The sequence below is a fragment of the Xenopus laevis genome, chromosome 2S (assembly GCF_017654675.1).
Source record: "Xenopus laevis strain J_2021 chromosome 2S, Xenopus_laevis_v10.1, whole genome shotgun sequence".
NCBI classification, from domain to species: domain Eukaryota; kingdom Metazoa; phylum Chordata; class Amphibia; order Anura; family Pipidae; genus Xenopus; species Xenopus laevis.
The window spans coordinates 57,666,528-57,687,996 of NC_054374.1; the positions used below are offsets into that span (position 1 = coordinate 57,666,528).

A 21,469-nucleotide genomic window follows, 5' to 3' on the forward strand; every position below is an offset into this window, starting at 1 on the left:
CAAGAGACTGGAATTAGCCACAATACGTATCCCAAACTATGGCATGGGGACTGTATGTAGAGCAACGCATATGAGGTATGTTCTCCAGTCCAGGTTACCTAGCAACTTGACCCAAAGCCACATATTTGTTTGCATTGGTTGGTTGTACACATTCCTGTGTTTAGAGTAAAAATTTATTTCACTATGCAAAAAATAAGGATTCTAAAGTACAGTAAAAAATAAAAGCTGTGTGTTTGGATAAAGTTGTACGATTTTGTCACTGTTTCTCAAATGTTTGGTGACAGATTACAGATTTGCCCATCACTATTTTTGAAAAGAAGACCATTTTAAGAAGGTTATTAATTAGCAGTAAAAAGTGCAGAGACATGCAATTAACTGAAATGCATTTCATCACCAGCTAGTGGATTAGCCTTTGCTTGTCCTTTTGAAACAAAGTAAAATGCCCTAAATAACTCTGTTCCATTGCCCTTTGTTTAGTTTTTCTGGGTTCTTTGGCTCATATGATAAATGCTTCGTATTTAAAGGACAAAAATGTGCATGGACAAAAGAATTACAATGTCAGTTTAAAAATTATTTTGGAATTTTAACATCATACATATAACGAAAGAACTTGTTAATTTTGGATTTTTTTTTATTATAAACAGTCAAGTAGAAAATAATTTCTCAAGACACCCTGTGATTGACATGCACACAATTTGCATAAACACAGGCACAGTATAGACTTTTAAAAGGAGGATCCAGAATAAGATACACTTCCCTTCTGAATAATTATATTTAAAAAGTGACAACAGGGATGGATGCAGACTTTGATATAGTCAGATATCAAGCCAAAATGATCATCAAAATATAATTTTGTCTCCTAACAGAAGCTTCCTTTGCATTCCCATTGCTTCAAACATACTGTAGTGCCTCCTTAAAATTAAGTATTTTCCATTATGATGTAACTGTATACTATGTTGATTTATAATGCTTTAATACTGATACAAAATGAAATTAAGCATTTCTATCTGTTAAGTAAAAACGTTTTGCTTTTCTCTGCACTGCTGGTCCAGATTACACTGAAATAGTGTATGAGCCACCACAAGAGCTGGTTGCTGCTTTACTGTTTCAGAAGTACATGTTTCAGTAGCACAGGAAGTCACAAGCAGCTTGGTGAATAGCAAAGGACAGACAGATTCTGCTTACAATAACAATTGTCTCCGGATAAAAGCTTTCTTTGCATTCCCACTGCTTAAAGGACTAGTAACACCAAAAAATGAAAGTGTCATAAAGTACTTAAAATATAATGTACTGTTGTACTGGTAAAAATGTGTGTGTTTGCTTCAGAAACAAACACTAGTTTATATACTTATAGGTATAAAAGACACAGCATACACAGCAGATAACAGATAAGTGTTGTAGCATACAATGGGATTCTTCATAAGATCTTTTATCTACTTTTATCTAGCACAGTGTCCTGTGCTTGAATGGCCTCCCCCATGTCTACACAGCAGCTTCTTTATATAAACTAAAGTTGTTTTTTCAGTGTGCCAGTGCAGGGAGACATTACATTATATTGTCTTTCCTTAAATAGGCTTTCATTTTTTTGGTGTTACTGTTCCTTTAAAAAAGAAATTGCCACCATAGCTTAGAAGTGAATAGCAAAGAACAGAAAGATAATGCTATCAATAGCAATAAAAATTTTAAGTATTATATTATTAGTAGTGTAATTAGTGTATTCTGGGAAGATGTTTAGAATTAAAGTTAATATCAGTATGCAAATTTTTATATTATGATTTACTTCCCCTTTGTATTTATTTGTAATAGGGAGTAAGATTTCAGTATCAATACAGTATATAATAAAAGGCAAAATTAGAGCATTGACATGTAATAGGCAAGCAATAGACAAATAGTAAAGAAAGCAAGCAAACAATAGAATCAGATATTGAACAAATATACAGTGTGAGAAAAGAGATTAAGGAATTTATACTGACATAGATTAGGGAATTTATACTGGCATAGATAACATAATATAGTAAAAATCTAAAAGTGAAGTGACTACTTTATTCATTTTAGAGTTTATAAATTTCATCTGTAAAATTTACATTTGTAACATTCTTTAGATTAAAATAATGTTTAAAAAAGAAGTTGCAAGCAAGAAAATGTGTAATTATTGAAAAAGACAAGACAAAAATATTAATTCCATTATTAGGAAAAGCAGGATGTTTTACCACACTAAAATGTTTTGGAAAAAAAACTATTGTTTCTTTGAAATCCATTGCCATACCGCTCAAATCAAATCAGAAACATGAGTGTATCTGTAAAAAAAAAAAAAAGAAAAGACGTCTTTCTGTAAAAAATGCATAGGGTAAAAATGGAAAAGCTGATAATTTGACTAAGAATATTTTTTTTACAAAGGAAATAAATTGTTGTGTCTTCTTATTCTCAGATACTGCCTAACAGAAGTCAATATTCTGCTAGGGTGTTAGGCTTTTAAATAAAAGCCATTACTGTATTCCGTTTTTTGTCTGCTGTTACGTCTCACAAGATTACTAGCCATCCTAACTTGTCCTGGTTTCAGTAGGGATTGGCCCAATCATTATAGCTCTCCCACTGAGAAAATGATTTTTCCTCTGTCAGTTATATGGCATGGTTACTATAGCTCACATAAGTAGGTTTTGCAGCCAGGGCTGTGGAGAGAATGAGAGAGAGACAGACAGACAAATTTTAGCAAAAAATGTGCAGTGTAGTATTATAAACTGTTGTTTACAAACTTGTACTTTTCAAATTATAGATAGGTCCCCCCTTGTGAACCAACAACTGCCAACAAATTAATACATTTATTAATATTATCTCCTAACTACCTACCTGAATCTCCACTCCATTGCCTCTTCTATCTCAGCCATTATCATTATCATCATAATTTTCTATACAAATACCTGCATCGCTCCTTATTAGTCTTGAAATGTAAACTTAAAGGGATACTGTCATGGTAAAACATGTTTTTTTCAAAACACAACAGTTAATAGTGCTGCTCCAGCAGAATTCTGCACTGAAATCCAGTTCTCAAAAGAGCAAACAGATTTTTTTATATTCAGTTTTGAAATCTGACATGGGCTAGACATATTGTCAATTTCCCAGCTGCCCTCAGTCATGTGACTTGTGCCTGCACTTTAGGATGGAACTTCTTTCTGGCAGGCTGTATCCTACTTAATGTATCTGAATCAGTCTCAGTGGGACTTGGATTTTACTATTGAGTGTTGTTCTTAGATCTACCAGGCAGTGGCGTAACTAGATATTACTGGGCCCCACAGCAAATTATTTTTCAGGCCCCCAAAATGTTTTGGGGTTGACTTGTTTCTCCAATATTTATTGAAATTTTATATGAATTAGGGCCTCGTGGGGCCCCTATACCTCCTGGGCCCCCTGCAGCCGCAGGGTCTGCTTCCTCTATAGTTACGCCCCTGCTACTAGGCAGCTGTCATCTTGTGTTAGGGAGCTGCTATCTGGTTACCTTCCCATTGTTCTTTTGTTAGGCTGCTGGGGGGGGTGATATCACTCCAACTTGCAGTACAGCAGTAAAGAGTGACTGAAGTTTATCAGAGCACAAGTCACATGACTGGGGGCAGCTGGGAAACTGACAATATGTCTAGCCCCATGTCAGATTTCAAAATTGAATATAAAAAAAATCTGCTTGCTCTTTTGAAAAATGGATTTCAGTGCAGAATTCTGCTGGAGCAGCACTATTAACTGATGCGTTTTGAAAAAAAACATGTTTTCCCATGACAGTATCGCTTACAATTATAAACTATAAGTCCTCTTCCATATTTCCAAGCCTTATAAGAACAGGACAGGTTTCAAAAGCAATTCTAATCCAGTAGAATTTTTCAATTGATTATACAGTTATTGTGTCCCTTATATGAAAAGCCATTATCCATATAGCTCAGAATTATGGGAAGGCCATTTTAAGTAAATAATTCAAATTTTTAAAAGTTACTTAATTTTTATCTGTAATAATAGAACAGTGCCTTGTACTTGATCCACACTAAACTAAATTAATATTGATGGCAAAAAATTCATTCAGGTTTAATAGTTAAATTATTTTTAACAGACTTAAAGGGGTTGTTCACCTTCCAAACACTTTTTTCAGTTCAGTTGTTTTCAGATTGTTCCCCAGAAATAAAGCCTTTTTTCAATTACTTTCCATTATTTATTTTTTACTGGTTTTCCAAAATCTAAGTTTAAAGTTGCATGTTGCAGTCTCTGGTGTTTCAGTCTGGCAGCTCAGTAATTCAGGTGCAGACTCTAAACTGTTACAATTCTGCAATATTTAGTTGAGGAGTATTAGCAACTATTGTTTCAATTCTAACAGCTGCCTGTAATGAAACCCAAAGATTCTTCTTAGCAGGGACAAAGATAAGAAATGTATCAACTAAATGTATCAATTTAGAACAGTTTACAGTGTCAGCGACCCCCCCTTCCAGAGCTACTTTAGAAGGTGAAAAATTATACTTAACACTTCAATATTAGAAAAACGTAAAAATAGTAAAAGTTGTTATTTCTGGTGATCTATCTGAAAACAACTCAGTGAACTACCTCTTTAAATTACGGTAATCCAAACAATCCCTTATAGGGAAAATTATTCCGTATTATTCCTATAATCCTATATGTGTATTTAAAAATACTTATTTTCATGATCATATTCAATTTTCATTCACAATTTCCCTTCAAGAGGCCCAGAAGCTACGTTTGAATTTACCACAATTTAACTTTTTAATAAAATGAAGTAATATGAAGTATGGATATGTATGTATACTCATACACAATTGTTATAATCATTATAGATATTTTTTCTTACTATTCATACCTTGTACCTCCATGTTGTCACATAATTCAGTCTTGGCTTCCCCATTAGGTCTATAGCTTCCTTTCTGGGTAAACTTGTTGCTCATGGTGGCCGCAGTGACAACAGATTTCAGACTTCGTTTGCGTTTAGGGACATTTTGTTCTGGATGAAAAAGGATGACATACACCTTGGGCATATATAGCATTCCCAGGGACACTGAGGCGCTCAGACTCACTGAAATAGTCAATGTTGTGGTCTGTATATGCATCTGAGGAGAGAGGTTAAATTAACAGTAAGTCTGCATAGTTACACTAAGAAAAACATTTTCTTACACTAGTAATCACTTTTTCAAAGAAATTCACACTATGTAAACCCTAGATAAACCCAAATATTAAATTATTAATTAAGAATTTGATTATGCATAAAATTAATTTTTACTTTTGTTTACTTTTGTTGATTTGGGCCATACCTCGCAAGGGACAAACATGGAGTCATTTAAGTTTCCCTATTTGCCCTGGTAAGAAAAACAATTTTTCATGATTAAAATAAAAGACAAAAGTAACCCTCAGCACAAGCCCTATTCACCTCACAGCTTGGCTGGGTTTTAAGGAATAATATGTACAAAGGAGGAAGTGATAATTTTTATCACAGTGGCCATCAGCCAACACCAGTATCAGCCCTGCCTGTCTGTAACTTTACTAGTGACCCAATCTACTTTTGGGTCACCTCCAGCTTTTGTGTAATTTGGCTTCTTCTGCTCACTTGTCACTGAAGGTGTGGGGGGGAACCCATAGTGCCTAAGCATGGGGGAGGACCTGCAGCATCATTTTACAGAAGACCATGTGCTTGGGAAGCTGGAAGTGGCAGGGGAGCCATGGCCAATGCAACATTTTTACACTGTTTCCCTTTTAGTGAGCATAATGCTTTTGCACATTCTTATTAGACGTTGGCGGGTCAGTGTAGATTTATATGTAATGCTTCCCCTTTCTATATCTTTTCTCTACTCTGATGGGCAATGCAATGTGTCTACACAGCCTCTTGCAGTTAATCGAACATTTTTGGGAAAAACTGATTAACGCAATTCTTTAAACACAGTGTGGCCTGCAGACTGTACCATCTAACCCCACAGCTGAATACTGTATTTAAAGAAAGGGGCTTCTTTAGGAGAAGTAGTACGTAGTATGAGAAGTAGTGCAAAATTAGTGCAAAGATAGGAAATATGCAGAAAAATGGGAAGATATGAAGACAACATAAGAAAAAGATGGCAGAAACAAGAAGAAGAGGGAAATTAAAGTTGCACCATACAGAAGAGGAGGGAAATGAGAGTTCACAATCCTACAGTGGTACAGCCTCAGTTTCCACATACCACAAGAACTTCTCCATGACACAGCAGGTCACTAACTGATCCTCCTACCAGAGTCTCTATAACAAAATACAAAAGAGACACACTCCAAGTGCTATAACATGTTTTTCAGTTTTATTAGAAATATAGATACACTTACTTTAAAAACATGTCCTCAAAATGTTTCACACAACCATGCTTTGTCAGGAGAAGTGTGCTTCAAAAAAGTTTAAAAGTATGTTGAAAATTGAATTAAATAGTTTGCTTTAGATATTATATTTACTTTTAAAAAGCAGCAAGCAGGGAGGAGTAGCCAAGATGGCGACCTGAACAGATGCACACTCTGCTGCTGTGAATCATTGCTTGACATTCTGACACTACCGCAGGCAATTTCAGGAAATACCAGAAGTAACCCACGCTGCAGGATACCCTGGTATCAAATGGAAAATCACGGGAAAAAAAAAATCAGGTCAGAAAACCAGCTTGATCTGTACCTGCAAGCTTCTCAAGGCACTGACCAGGCCTCTGAGACACCAGTGGCTCAGACTTCTGAACTGACCAAGACCCTGGTAGTGGATTCATTCTCCACCTTCCTGGGAATTGGACGCGCTCAGCGCATACCAACAAGGCCCCTACCACCGGCTCCAACCCAAGGCCATTTATTACATGCTTTCTGAACTACCTCGATAGAGATACTGCCCTGACTATGTCGTGCAAGAAATGGCTGCTCTATTTCGCTATACCCAGACTATTCGCAAACAGTACAAAATCAACAGGGAGTTAAAAAAAGGCTCCATGAGGCTGGAATCCTATACTGTATGCTCTACCCTGCAAAGTTATGGGTTGTAGATGGAGGCACAACTCACTTTTTCATGACACCGCGCAACGTGGACCAATAGATAAATATGTGAGGACAACAGGCAAGCTGGCGCAACAGTCCAAACTTGCAATAACAACTGCAAATTGGAGCCGTTTGCCCCACTGCCCAATCTGTAGCTGCAAAATCCTGGACCCACCTAGCGGAACGTGCACCCCACTCTAGGCCCATGCCATCACCCTTGGGAGTGAGATACAAAATCACTTAGACCCGCTCCATCTGAGTGGCAGTATGATGCACCCCGACAATAACTGAGCTATCCAATTGCTGGTGTACTACCATCCTAAGAACTCAGAACCTATCTGTAATTTTAAACATACAGCCATGGATGCACAACAGAGGCTCTAAGATGCTGCCAGATGGGATACGAGACATAGCACTCCACTGGGGAGGTACAGGGCAACACCTGGGGGCTGCAGGCTGGGCACACCATGCTGACCCAATGAGCCAAGTCTTTTCTACCCACCAAGCTCCTGTTCCCTACCTTCATCAGGGAAATATTTGGTTGCCCACAATTCATATGCTTTTACATTTACTACTGGCTTGACCAGCAAACTGACTTACAATGGTACCCTGCTTAATGCGGTGCAGGCACAGTGGCTCTCACGGAGACTGTAGTATACCACATAATACTTGCCACCTCTCCTGTTATATTTCTTGTTCTGAGTCTACGCCATCTATGTTGGTTAGATGTGCAAGGAGGGAAGGGAAGATAATAAGTTGGGAATTTTCTTTTTCAGTTGTATGTGTTTAATGCACCACTCCATCGCAGAACAAGTGGAGCACATGGCAGACCCTAACCAAAAGCAACATCATTAACCATTGTGTAAAACTGATATGGGGGATGTAAAGATAATGTCATGGAGTGTCAGAGGGCTAAACTTGAAATTTAAGTGAGCCTTAGTCTTTGATTATGTAGCTAAGTACAAACCATACCCCCTCCTGTTACAGGAGACACATCTTATAGGCCAAAAATTGATGGCCCTCAGGAAGCACTGGGTTATCCACACCTACCACTCATCCTACTCCCCTCACTCTAAAGGAGTATCTATACTGATCTGAAAAACCCTGCAGTTGAGCTCCTTAATATTTTAAAAGATCACTACGGTCATTACGTAAGTCCACCACTGCAAGATAAATAAATAAAATATAATAATAGTTAACCTATATGTGCCACCCCCTTCAGTAAAGAGACATTAGACATTGCGAAGGTGTCATCATAACTCCCTTGCCCAGTCTGCTTTGTTGGGGACTTGAATACAGTGATAGACCTACAAATTGATAGACTCCCCACTATGGCATACCAGACTGGCCCGCTAAAGCAGTGGACAGAAGCACTGGGGCTTATAGACATTTGGCGACATAGGTTTCTACTAGAAAGGCAATTTTCCTGTCACACAGTGGGGAAACATTCTCTTTCCCGGATAGATATGGCCATTGCCTCTGCTGATTTCACACAGGGGGTAAAAGACACTAAGTACCTTCCAAGAGCCCCATCAGACCATGCCCCACTTTACACCGTAATCAACACTACCCCCAAACAGGGGCACTCCTTTTGGAGACTGTCCCTCATCTGACTTAGTAACACAGAAGTGACGTGCACCTCTGAGTATAACTTATACTCTGAATATTGGCACTAGAAGCTCGTACATAGTGAGGCAAACATCCAAAGCAGCAGCCGGGGGCATGCTCATCTCAGGAATTACCAGGGTATGCACTGCAATTAAACAGGTCATTGCTGTAGCTGAGGAGGGGTCCAAATGGCCAAAAAAGCCTATTGTGAGATAGATGATAACATTAACCATCCAACATTGGTAATAGCCCATAGAAATCACCAACAGGCACATATTGTATGTATCCGACCCAACCGAAATAGCAGAAGTGTACTTACTACTTAGTAATGAACTTGTAAATACAGATGTTAAAGTCTTGGCAAAAGTTCTCTACGGACGCCTTAATAAAGTAATAACCTTGATTGTTCACCCAGATCATACAGGCTTTATGCCTAAAAAGAGTACCACCATAAACTTACGCAGATTGCACTCCCACCTGCAAACAGTCCATACAAATGAAGGCTCCAGGCTAATGGCTGCACTAGACGACACTAAAGCATTTGATTCGGTTGAATGGTTATTTCTCTGGAAAGTCCTAGAGAAATTCGGTATAAAGCTGGCCATAGACGCAAAGATCCGATCGTACGAATCAACGTACGATCGGACTTTCCCATCTCCCCACCCTCCACTAACCATTCAGATCAAAGTCTTTACCATTCCGATCAAATAAGAACAGATCACCCAATGTTCTGCCCCTGACAGCAATCGTACAATACTTATGTCTGACAACACTACTGACAGTCTCCCACTGAAAATCGTACGATCGGCAATACACGCAGAGATAGTATCGGCAGGCGACAGAAATTTTCTAACCTGTCCGATCGACCAAACGACCGATCTCCGACGGACGAAAAATGTCGGGACTCTCCACACATGGTCCGAAAATCGTACGAATCCACGATTCGTACGATCGGATCTTTGCGTCTATGGCCAGCTTAAGTCCCAACTTTATAGCCTGGCTCAAACTTCTTTACCTAACCCCAGATGCACAGGTTTGAGTCAACAAACCCTCTCCAGTACCTTCTCCCTCTCTCGGGGCACTAGGCAGGGCTGTTTCCTTTCCCCTCTCCTATTCACCTTAGCGATATAACCCTATACCATTATGGTCTGACAGATCCCTGAGGGCATAGGCTTCACGTGTGGGAGACTAGAAGATAAAATCGCATTGTATGCAGGCGACCACTTGCTCTTACTGGCTGACCCGCATGACTCTCTTGAACATGTACTCCACCTGGCTGACAAGTTCAGCGTCTAAGTGGCCTGGCTATTAACAAAGAAAAGTCACTAGATGCTGAACAGAGGGAAGGTGCAATACAGAGACTACTCAGGGTGCAACGATTCAAGTACCTCGGAATGCTCATCTCCAAAGACACACTTTATTCACTTAATAAATCTCAATTTTTTAGAGCTTTTTAGAAATATAGGACCACAATTTTTTTGATATTTCTGGGAAAAAATGAAATTAGATTACTAGTAAATGTGCCCCTAAATTTAAAGTGATACTAACACTAAAAAAATACTTTTTAAAATATGAATTTTAAAAAAATGCAGATTGCTTTTTGCTGAGAGGTTTGTTTTTGTAAGTAATTGTTAGTTGAAGTTCATAAACCTGACTGTTTTGCCAACCTGACTGTCCCATCTCAGCCTGTCAAAGTTTCTAATGCTAACGGACTCCTGCTGCACAAATATGGCAGCCCCCTCATAGACAAACACAGGGATGATAGGTAATGTAAAAGCTTTGGATAAATACTTTATGGCAAAAGTATAAGAAGAATGCAAAGTCAATTTTATGGTAGAATTAAAAAAGGTTAAATTTCTGGTGTCAGTATCTCTTTAATGAGGCACTGGAGTTTGCTGCTTTTTTAAAGTAAATCTATTTGTTTAAGAAAGTTTAATTTAATTTTATTATACTTTTTTAAATTTTAAAATAATTTCTTTAATGCTAATTTGGTATGTATGTTTTTAGCATTGAATAAATATGTATTCTTAATAATGCTTTATCATGTGTCTAGAAAGTGGAGAAGGAACAGCTCACTCCTCCTGATGAAGCTCAGCTTCACAAAACATGCTGAGGACATGCGAGATGATCTTTTGCATTTAAGATTTTAAAGTCTTATAAGTGTATCTATATTTTTAATAAAATGGAAAAATACTTTTAGCATTTGGTGCATGACTCCTTTGTATTTTGGGAAAAGAGAGGTGCAAAGAAAATAGGACAGCAGAAAAGAAGATACATAGAAAAGTGTGAGAAGCTGGGGAATCTAATTAGAAAAGAGGATGAGAAAACTGTAAAATGGAATTTAAAGTAACACTGACACAAAAAAGAACTACTCTACAAAATATTAATGTACATTACCTATGAATCATGTTGAAAAGGACAGGTAAAGATAGGCAGAATCAAAGGGGAAAAAGGGGAGGAGGACCTTTGCAGGGGCCATCCCAAAACTCTAGTTACGCCACTAAATGGTGCTTTTAGTAGGAATGTTAGAAAACACTGGAATATTATCTCTGACTCCTCAATAATAGGCTTCAAAGGGAGTACCAATTTATGTGACCTTTTGTTTAAAGAGGTTGTTCACCTTTAAACGAACATCTAGTATGATGTAGAGAGTGATATTCTGAGACAATTTGTGCTTCATATTTATATATATTATTTGTGGTTTTCAAATTAATTAGCTTTATACTCATTAGCTCTCCAGTTTGCAATTCCAGCAATCTGGTTTCTAGTGTCCAAATTCCCCTAGCAACCATGCATTGATTTGAATAAAAGACTGGAATTTGAATAGGAGAGGATCCAATAAGAAAGATGAGCAATAAAAATTAGCAATAAGAATACATCTGTAGCCTTACAGAGCATTTGTTTTTTGGATGGGTTAGTGACTCCAAATTGAAAGCTGGAGAGAGTCAAAAGAAGAAGGCAAATAATTCAAAAACTATTAAAAAGAAAAAATGAAGAAAAATTGCTTAGAATTAGCCTATAGTCTATTATAGTGATCCCCAACCAGTGGCTCAAGAGCAATATGTTTCTCACCAACCCCTTGGATGTTGCTTTCAGTGGCCTCAAAGCAGGTGCTTATTTTTGAATTCGTAGCTTGGAGGCAAGTTTTGGTTGCATAAAAACCATGTGCACCACCAAGAGACTCTGCTGCTGGCTGCCAGTCCACATTGCTGCCGATCAGCCCATAACAGCCCTTATTTTTCATCCTCAGGGACTTTTTTTATGTGACTACTACTTTCAAAGGGAAAGGTACCTTGGGGAAGGTAACACTACCTGGGGACATAAAAGCTCTTGGGGAAGGGACATTGAACTGACCGGATATATTCTACATATAATACATATATATAATACATATAAGCCGTGAATATCCTGTAAATTATATCCTTATAAACGGTGAGTTCTGATGTCATCAGTTATAAACGGTGAGTTCTGATGTCATTTTTGTCACATGACTCACTGAAACTTGTGTATTATAATAAATAAAGTACCCCCAGTTGCAAAATATGAGGATATTAGAAATTACCTCGGAGTTCCATGACCTGTATAAAAACACTCGGTGTCACGATCGCCGCCCGGAGCAGGACCAGGAGCTCCGGGCGGCGCAACTACCCCTTCCGACGCCGCTCCCAAAATGGCGGCGCCCATGGCCGCCACGTGGGTAGCGGCGCCGGCGCAGAGACGCCTGCGCGCAAGTGCGCAGGCGCGAAGACGTCACAACGGCGCAACGGACGCAGGCGCAGCGCGTCGGTCGCAGACGTGCTGACGCCGATGCAAGGGCGCCAAAAATCCCCTTTAAAAGGACGCCTGAGGCGCCAAGATGGCGCCCGAAAATAGGATCTTGTTCCTGATTAGATTCCTGGGTTCCCTGTTGCTGTTCCTGTTATCCCTGTGTACTCTATTGATTGATCTCTTGTTGTTGACCCCCTGCCTGGACTTTGGACTCTGTTTATATTCTGCCTGCCTTTTGACCTGTTGCCTGAACTTTATTACCCCTTCGGCTGAATCCGAATCCGAAATACCATACTGCATTTTATAATGGTCTCTCCCTTCGCATCAAAGATGACCTGGTCTCCCGTGAATTACCCACGCAAGTTGAAGACCTCATCGCCTTGGCTGTCAAGGTGGACACTCTTCTGAGAGAGCATCAAACCCTGAGAGATCGCGTCAGGAAGTTTCAACCCTTGTTGGCACCCCGCTTCCAGAGGCCTCTCCTGCAGGCTCCTGTCACTCCGCCTGCCCAAGCATCCATTTCTCTCCAGGAGGAACCCATGCAAGTGGGAAGAACTCGCCTCACTGAACAAGAAAGACTCCGCAGACGGATGTCAGGCCTGTGTCTGTATTGTGGCGGACATTCCCACTTTGCCAATGCCTGTCCTGCAAAGGCTAAGAGTTTTGTACCCCGAGGTATGTCTATGGTAACTCATGTAGGGGGCACTACTCAAAAGTCTCGTGATTGGTTTCAGGAGAAGACCCAAGAAAACTCACACAGGTTTCTCCTTCCCTTTCAGATTCGTCTGACTGATAAAACCATCTTCGGGAATGCTTTCATCGATTCCGGAGCCGGGGGTAACTTCATGGACGCTCTCTTTGCTAAGTACATGGGAATTCCCTTATTTCCTTTGCATTCTCCTATGCGGATCGTTGCCATAGATGATAAACCCCTGGACTCTGTACTCACGATGACCACTGGCGAACTACCTGTGCAGGTTGGGGCCCTGCATAAAGAGAGACTTTCGTTCCTTATTATCTCTTGTCCCGCTGTTCCTGTTGTTTTGGGTCTCCCTGGCTGCGCCTGCACAATCCCACCATAGACTGGTCAACAGGGCAGGTTTCTCGTTGGAGCCCATTCTGCTTACAGCATTGCCTTCCTGCTAAACCCCTCAAGAAGGTAAATATCTCCTCTACCGAGTTAAAGTCTCTTCCCTCCTGTTATAAGGAATTCTCCGATGTGTTCTGTAAGAAGTCTGCGGAATTCCTTCCTCCACATCGCTCCTACGACTGTCCTGTCGAACTCCTGCCAGGAGCCATGCCCCCCAGAGGCCGCACTTATCCTCTCTCTCCTGCTGAGACTACCGCAATGAAGGAATACATCCAAGAAAATCTCCAGCGGGGGTTTATCCGCCCTTCTACCTCTCCTGCTGGGGCTGGGTTCTTCTTCGTGGAGAAGAAGGACGGAGGTCTTCGGCCATGTATAGATTACCGGGGCCTGAATAAGATCACTGTAAAAAACAGGTAGCCTCTGCCCTTGATCGTAGAGCTCTTCGACCAGCTGAAGGGGGCGAAGATATTCTCTAAGTTGGATCTCCGGGGGGCGTACAACCTCATTCGCATCCGTGAGGGTGATGAATGGAAGACGGCTTTCAACACTCGTGACGGGCACTATGAATATCTCGTTATGCCCTTCGGCCTTTGCAATGCCCCTGCCGTCTTCCAGGAGTTTGTTAACGATGTGTTCCGGGATCTCCTAGGAAGGTTCGTAGTCGTGTACCTGGACGACATCCTGATCTTTTCTAAAGACTTAGAAAGCCATCGCTCCCAGGTGAAGGAGGTACTCTCTCGTCTGAGGAAGAACTCTCTCTTCGCCAAGTTGGAGAAGTGCGTCTTCGAAGTGTCCAAGATCCCCTTCCTAGGATACATAATCTCTCCTGAGGGATTTGAGATGGATCCTGTGAAAGTGTCTGCCATCCAGGAGTGGCCTATCCCGCTGAGTACCAAGGCAATCCAGAGATTTATCGGATTTGCTAACTATTATCGGCAGTTCATCCGGGGGTTCTCTTCCCGCATTGCACCTATCCTGGCCCTCATCCGGAAAGGGGGTAAACCCAGCTTGTGGCCTCCATCTGCCATTGAAGCCTTTCAGTCCTTGAAAGAGGCCTTCACGTCCGCTTCTGTCCTCCGACACCCCAATCCTGAACTACCCTTCTGCATCGAAGTTGATGCTTCTGAAGTCGGAGCCGGAGCTATCCTGTCCCAGAGACACCCCGCTGATGGGAAGTTGCATCCCTGTGCTTATTTCTCCAAGAAATTCTCGTCCGCAGAGCAGAACTACGATGTCGGGAACCGAGAACTCTTGGCTGTCAAACTTGCCCTTGAAGAGTGGCGTCACCTCCTGGAGGGTTCTCTGATTCCTGTTCAGATCTACACCGATCATAAGAATCTTGAGTTCATCCAGTCCCTCAAGAGGCTAAACCCCAGACAAGCAAGGTGGGCTCTCTTCTTCTCTCGATTTAATTTTATCTTGTCTTATCGCCCAGGCTCCAAGAATCTGAAGGCCGATGCCTTGTCTCATAGCTTCACTCCGGTGGACCGCCCTCCTGAGAGACAAGAGCCAATCATTCCTCCAATCAAGATTATTGCCTCCCTGTATCCACAGTTTGCCGACCAAATCCTGGCTGGTCAGTCTTCTGCTCCTTCTGATACACCCATTGGAGTGGCATTTGTTCCTCCTGAGCTGCGTCTGCCTATCCTGCAACAGACCCATTGCTCCAGGCAAGCCGGACATCCTGGTCCAGCTAAGACTCTTGAACTCTTACGACACCTGGTTTGGTGGCCTGATATCCGCAAAGATGTGAAGGACTTTGTTGCTGCTTGTAATGTTTGTGCCACATCTAAGTCAAGCCACTCTCGCCCCAGTGGGTTACTACAGCCTTTGCCGGTTCCTTCTCGTCCCTGGACCCACTTGTCCATGGACTTCATTGTCGAACTTCCTCCCTCTGGTGGGAACACTGTGATCTGGGTTGTCATTGATCGATTCTCCAAAATGGCCCACTTCATCCCCCTGAAGAAGTTGCCCTCTGCGGTGGAGTTGTCCCAGCTATTTATCCAGTACATCTTCCGCCTGCATGGTTTCCCGGTGGAGATCGTCTCCGATAGAGGCACCCAGTTTACTGCCAAATTCTGGCGTTCACTATGCAAAGACTTGGGAATTGTTCTTCAGTTTTCGTCTGCATACCATCCGCAGACGAATGGGGCAGCTGAACGTGTCAACCAAGCCCTGGAACAGTTCCTGAGGAACCACGTATCCCCTCTGCCAGGATGACTGGTCTGATCTCCTCCCATGGGCGGAATTCGCTCATAATAATGCTTGTCATTCCTCTACAGGAAGGTCTCCGTTCATGTCGGTGTATGGTCAGCATCCTCAAGCTTTTCCCCAAGACTTTGTGTTATCTGACGTCCCGGCTGCTGACGATTCCGCAGCCCATATGTCTGCTATTTGGGCTGCTACCAAGTTGAACCTAGAGAAGAGCGCTCTTGTTCATAAGACTTTCGCGGATCGTCGTCGAAGATCCTCTCCTCCCTACAAGGTGGGTGACAATGTCTGGCTCTCTTCCAGGAATATCCGGTTGAAGATACCATCTCCCAAGTTGGGTCCAAAATTCGTGGGTCCATTTCCCATCTTGGAGATAATCAACCCTGTGGCTGTCAGACTCCAGCTTCCACCAGAGATGAGAATCCCCAACGTGTTCCACGTGTCTCTGGTGAAACCCGCCATCACTAACCGGTTCTCTGGCGGTCAATCTCCTCCTCCTGCCATCTCTGTGGAGGGTCAACTCGAGTACGAGGTGGAGAAAATCCTAGACTCCAGGATCTCCAGAGGGTCCCTTCAGTACCTCATTCAGTGGAGGGGCTTTGGCCCTGAAGAATGCTCCTGGGAAGGACACCGTGATGTTCACGCTCCTCGTCTGGTGAGGGATTTTCACGCCAAGTTTCCCCAGAAGCCTTGTCCCGGTGGTCCTGAGGCCCCCCGTGAGGGGGGGGGGGTACTGTCACGATCGCCGCCCGGAGCAGGACCAGGAGCTCCGGGCGGCGCAACTACCCCTTCCGACGCCGCTCCCAAAATGGCGGCGCCCATGGCCGCCACGTGGGTAGCGGCGCCGGCGCAGAGACGCCTGCGCGCAAGTGCGCAGGCGCGAAGACGTCACAACGGCGCGACGGACGCAGGCGCAGCGCGTCGGTCGCAGACGTGCTGACGCCGACGCAAGGGCGCCAAAAATCCCCTTTAAAAGGACGCCTGAGGCGCCAAGATGGCGCCCGAAAATAGGATCTTGTTCCTGATTAGATTCCTGGGTTCCCTGTTGCTGTTCCTGTTATCCCTGTGTACTCTATTGATTGATCTCTTGTTGTTGACCCCCTGCCTGGACTTTGGACTCTGTTTATATTCTGCCTGCCTTTTGACCTGTTGCCTGAACTTTATTACCCCTTCGGCTGAATCCCTGGATACCACGATCCTGATCCCTCCTGAGGGGCTTCCTCCTATATCCGGACAACTCCCCAGAGGGAACTCCCGGTTCCCTGACACTCGGTCTTTGGCCTCGTGTTTTTATACGGTCATGAAACTCCTCGGTAACTTATAATATCCTTATATTTTACAAGAGGGGGTACTTTATTCGCTATTTATCCACCCGGTTTGGAGTGTGGGACTGTGGCATTGAGAGACTGTGCCAGGGGTTGACAGTCCACACAGGTTCCCCAGAGTAAAGTGATATTGTGTGATTTGCATTTACAGTTACTAAATCCAGTTTTACATAAAGTTTATATTTGTTTTATTGCAAATGGTGTTTTTTATTTTTCCTATTGGAAATCCCCTGAGGTGTGCTCTTCAATGTTCCCTAGGTGGAGGCACTGCTCTGTAAATCCCAGTTCCCAGTACTTTTTATATGCAAAAGGAACTCAGGGTCCTGGATTGTCAAGGGTCAATTTCTATTTAAAGAGACCGTAACCAAATTAGGGTTATATAGTCTAAATCTATAAAATATAAATATTGCTATAAAATGCTATATGCATAATATGGGAGTTACACATGCCCAAAAGAGCTCCATTATTTTAGAAACTATTTTGTGATTTATGATACAGCAATGATTGATTAATTAAGGTACATTGAATAAGCTTCTGTACGGACCCATACAGTTAAATGTGCCCCTTTCCTTTCACTTCCTCATTTCTATAGTTGCTGGGCAGATTCCCATATAGCTAGAGGTAATCTGCATAGTTATATTATTGGCCAAGAGGTGTAATGAACACTTCCTACCACACTTCAATATAATGTGTGGAAAGGGGTGGATCTTTCTCTTTGGCTGCTGGATGCTGATCTAGCTGGGTGTGCCATGGGGAGCCTGGGTACAGCAAAGCCCAGAAAACCATGTGCCTAGAGGGACCATGTCCTCAAGTGTCTAAGTCGGGGAGCAGGGACCCCGTCAATGAATCTAGTAAGTGGCAGGGATATATCTGTAATAGACTCTCTAGGAGAGTGAGATAGAGAGTACAGATAGTAAGAGCAGCTTGACTCCAACTAGGAGGGATAGCAAGGAGGTAGCTCTCCTCTCAGGCAAGACTGGCCTGTAGTATAGGGACACAGCCTAATAGAGATTAGGTCTAGTAATTTCCCTGATCCCCTGTGTGAGGATCCAGGTCACTATGCTGTTTCTGGAGGAAAGTCCCTGGCATCTACCCTGGAAGCTCTGTGTGAGCAGGTGTGCCTGTATATTCTGCATCTACCTCTGCCAGCTCTGTGTGAGCGGGGAATGCCTATATACTGCCAATGCCTCTGTACCACTGTAAGTAAACCTGTGGATCATTTGTCTTGGACAAATAAAAGTTATTTTGTTATACTGCATAAACCTCTTGGTGCCCATTTTTTCCTGTTTTGTTGCACAGTAGCCTGAGAGTTGCAGTTGTACTATACCATTCCTGAAATCTTCCATTTAGCGAAGGCCCTAGCCTGGGGTGTTTGAGTGACATGTAATCCATGCGCTAAACACTAGCTGGACATTAACCCCTTTTTGTATGCTTAGCCAAGTTAGAGTTACACTTCTTTAAACAGGTGGGTCTTTAAGGAGCATTTCGAAAGTTTGGAAATTAGCAGAAAGTCTGACAGCTCGAGGCAGAGAGTTCCAGCAGAGGTCTGAGAGAAGTCTTGTAGACAAGAATGGGCAGGAGTGATGAGAGGAGAAGCGAGACGAAGGTCAGAAGCAGAGTGAAGGTTGCGTGAAGGAGAGTATTTGGAGATCAGAGATGAAATATAGGGAGGGGTTTCACTGTTAAGGGCTTTTAATGTAAGTGTGAGTAGTTTGAATTTGATTCCAGAGGAGATTGGGAGCCAGTGAAGGGAAATGCATATGGGAGCAGCTGATGTTGAGCGGTGAGATAGATGAATGAGTCTAGCAACAGCATTTAGAATGGATTGGAGTTGATCCAGGTTATATATAGACTTATATATAGAATTGGTTGAAGTTGATGGACGTGTGCCTTATTTCAACCTAACTTACTATGTTACTATGTATCCATTGTCATGTACAACTAATTTGGTGTGTTGCCCTCCATATATTTTCTTACCCAGAAAAATATTCTGCCAAAAGTAATGAGAAGTTTTACTTTTCCTGCAATAGTTAATTTTATTATGGTATTTGAGAAGAAGTGCTCAGGATAAACTGTATTTAACAGTGATCTTGTCTTTATTATGATATGCTGTATGTGTTTATAATGCCTCTTGGTTTTTATGCAGCATAGTTTTTGTTATTTATAAAGAAAAATTGCAAAGACTTGATGCTGGTGCAAATACACAAACACAGCACATGTTATGTGACCTGAGCTTGGAGAAGGAGGGATGTTCCAGAGAATCTTGGGGTATGCACAGTATTTTTAAGTGCATACATTGCATAAGAAGCTTAGGTCTGATGGGCATGGTAAATAAAGTAGTCCTATAATATATGTTAAACTAGGCCACATTTTTCATGTTTTAGTTATTCTGTAATGCCATTTAAATAGAAAAAAAATCTTATGTGTAGCTATTTCTGAATGACGCACAGTTATTTTGATATATTACATGTTCTCCTAAACCAACAGATTATACAGTCACAACATGCAACACAATTAAATATCGGACATGCATAGAGAAATTTAGTATATAACACAAATGTACCTTTTCAGCAGACTGTGCAGTGCCAAAAAATATTGGAATGAAGGCCAGCCATATTATGCAGGTTGTGTACATGGTAAATCCAATAGGCTTTGCCTCGTTAAATGTCTCTGGGACCCCACGGGTTTTGATGGCATAAACAGTACAAGTGACCATCAGAAGCATGCTGTAACCCAGCAGACAGATAAGGGACAGATCTGAGATGTCACATTTCAGAACTCCTCGCGTTAACTGGGGATCAGGAGTGCGCTGATTCTCATAGTCAACAATGGGCCGAGAAGGATCAACCAAAAACCACACAAGAACTCCAAGAAGTTGAATTGATGAGAGACTCGCAGTGATCACCAGCTGAGAGGATGGGCTTATGTATCGAGGCGCGCTAACAGACCTTTTTCCCTGTTCAAATATACGGTATATGCGGTTTGTCTTAGTTAGCAAAGCAGCATAACTGATACTCATCCCCAAGCCCAAAAATACCCTTCTTAGGGAGCAAGTTCCATAACCTGGTTGTGCCACCATTATAAATGTGTTTACATAACACAAAAAAATACCAGACAGAAGGACATAACTAAGCTCACGGCCTGAGGCTTTAACAATAGGGGTGTCATTGTATCGCATAAAGGTGCCTACTACAACCAGTGTGGCAATTATTCCTAGTACGGCAAGCAGCAGAGGCACCACAGCCCAGGGTGAACTCCATTCTAGCTTGATAATAGGAATTGGTATGCAGGAAGTGTGGTTGACATTAGGTCGCATGTGGAGGGGGCAACGTTTGCAGGTGTAGGTATCAAGCTGGTACTGGTAACCATCACATCTTTCACAATGCCAACAGCAGGGGATACCTTTCACAACCTTCTTGCGCTCTCCAGGGCGACAGGGTTGGCTGCAGACAGAGGGTGGGACTTTAGGCAATTGGCTTGATGAAGAACTAGAGGATGAGGACAAGTCTGGCCAGTGCATATGATCAATCTTGAAAGACAGTAGAAAAGAAAAATAAGGTTAGTTACTGTTAGAAAAGGGTCAAAAAAGTGACAGAAAATTGAGACTGAATGAACAGTGACAACAAAATTATTATTTAATTCAAGTTAATTAGAAACAGATTGAGATGCTCAGAGTATAATTTTTTTTCTGTAATTTAAATATCAAACATTTTCTTCTTAGTCAAGCTTGTTCAGGCAATTTTTTTTATGTATTCTTTATTTTTAAAATTTAATGCAGGGAAGGAGGAGGGAGGGGGTACAGAAAATAATAAGAGGGGAAGGGGACGTAGAGAATGGGAGAAATTATGTGCATTTACAATATCCATGCCGACTTTGAGTTATATATAACATGGTGAAGGAAGCAATGTACATATATTTTGTTAGTTAGTTACATTATTAGTGATATTTTGTTAAATTCCCTTAACATATACAACTGTCATTTAGAAATCATCATCACTTAAAGTTCAATAGAGTAGTATTATAAATCAGATCACATTTCGTCAACTATGGCTTTGTTATGAGGGGGTTCAATCAGAGCCGGGCCACGCTGGGCAGGCGCCCTAGGCAAGCCGGGCATTCGCGGCGTTTGTCTAGTGTGCGCATGCGCGAATCTGCGCTCGCGTGTGCATGCGCGAATCTGCGCTTGCGTGTGCATGCGCGAAATGGAGTTTGCGCGCATGCACAGAAGCGGAAGAGATGCGATAATAACCAGAGAGTCGGGCAGAGAAGGGAACCGGATAGGCGACAGAGGAGGTACATGCCTGGCGCCCCCCCAGTTTTGCGCCCTAGGCACGTGCCTACTCTGCCTACCCCTAGTTCCGACCCTGGGTTCAATTAACCAGTTAGCCCTTAAACTTTGTTAGTTATGTATATCTAAACCAAGGCCTCCGGGTGTCCCAGTATCGGCCACTTTAATTTC

At 42.1% G+C, this 21,469-nt stretch overlaps 1 protein-coding gene across 3 annotated transcripts in view; it reads right to left on the reverse strand.

Moving 5' to 3' along the window:
* Positions 1-613: 613 nt before the first annotated feature.
* LOC108709442 (metabotropic glutamate receptor 4) overlaps positions 614-21,469 on the reverse strand; it is a 257,543-nt gene continuing 236,687 nt past the window's right edge. For 2 of the 3 annotated variants that reach the window (XM_041583822.1, XM_041583823.1), the window contains exons 9-11: positions 19,574-20,539; positions 4,847-5,093; positions 614-2,669 (exon numbers count right to left, since the gene is read on the reverse strand). In XM_041583822.1, coding sequence (XP_041439756.1) covers positions 2,620-2,669; positions 4,847-5,093; positions 19,574-20,539 — 1,263 coding nt within the window. In that variant the 3' untranslated portion in view covers positions 614-2,619. Of the gene's footprint in view, positions 2,670-4,846; positions 5,094-19,573; positions 20,540-21,469 lie in introns of those variants that run through there. The other variant, XM_041583824.1, reaches the window with a different exon arrangement.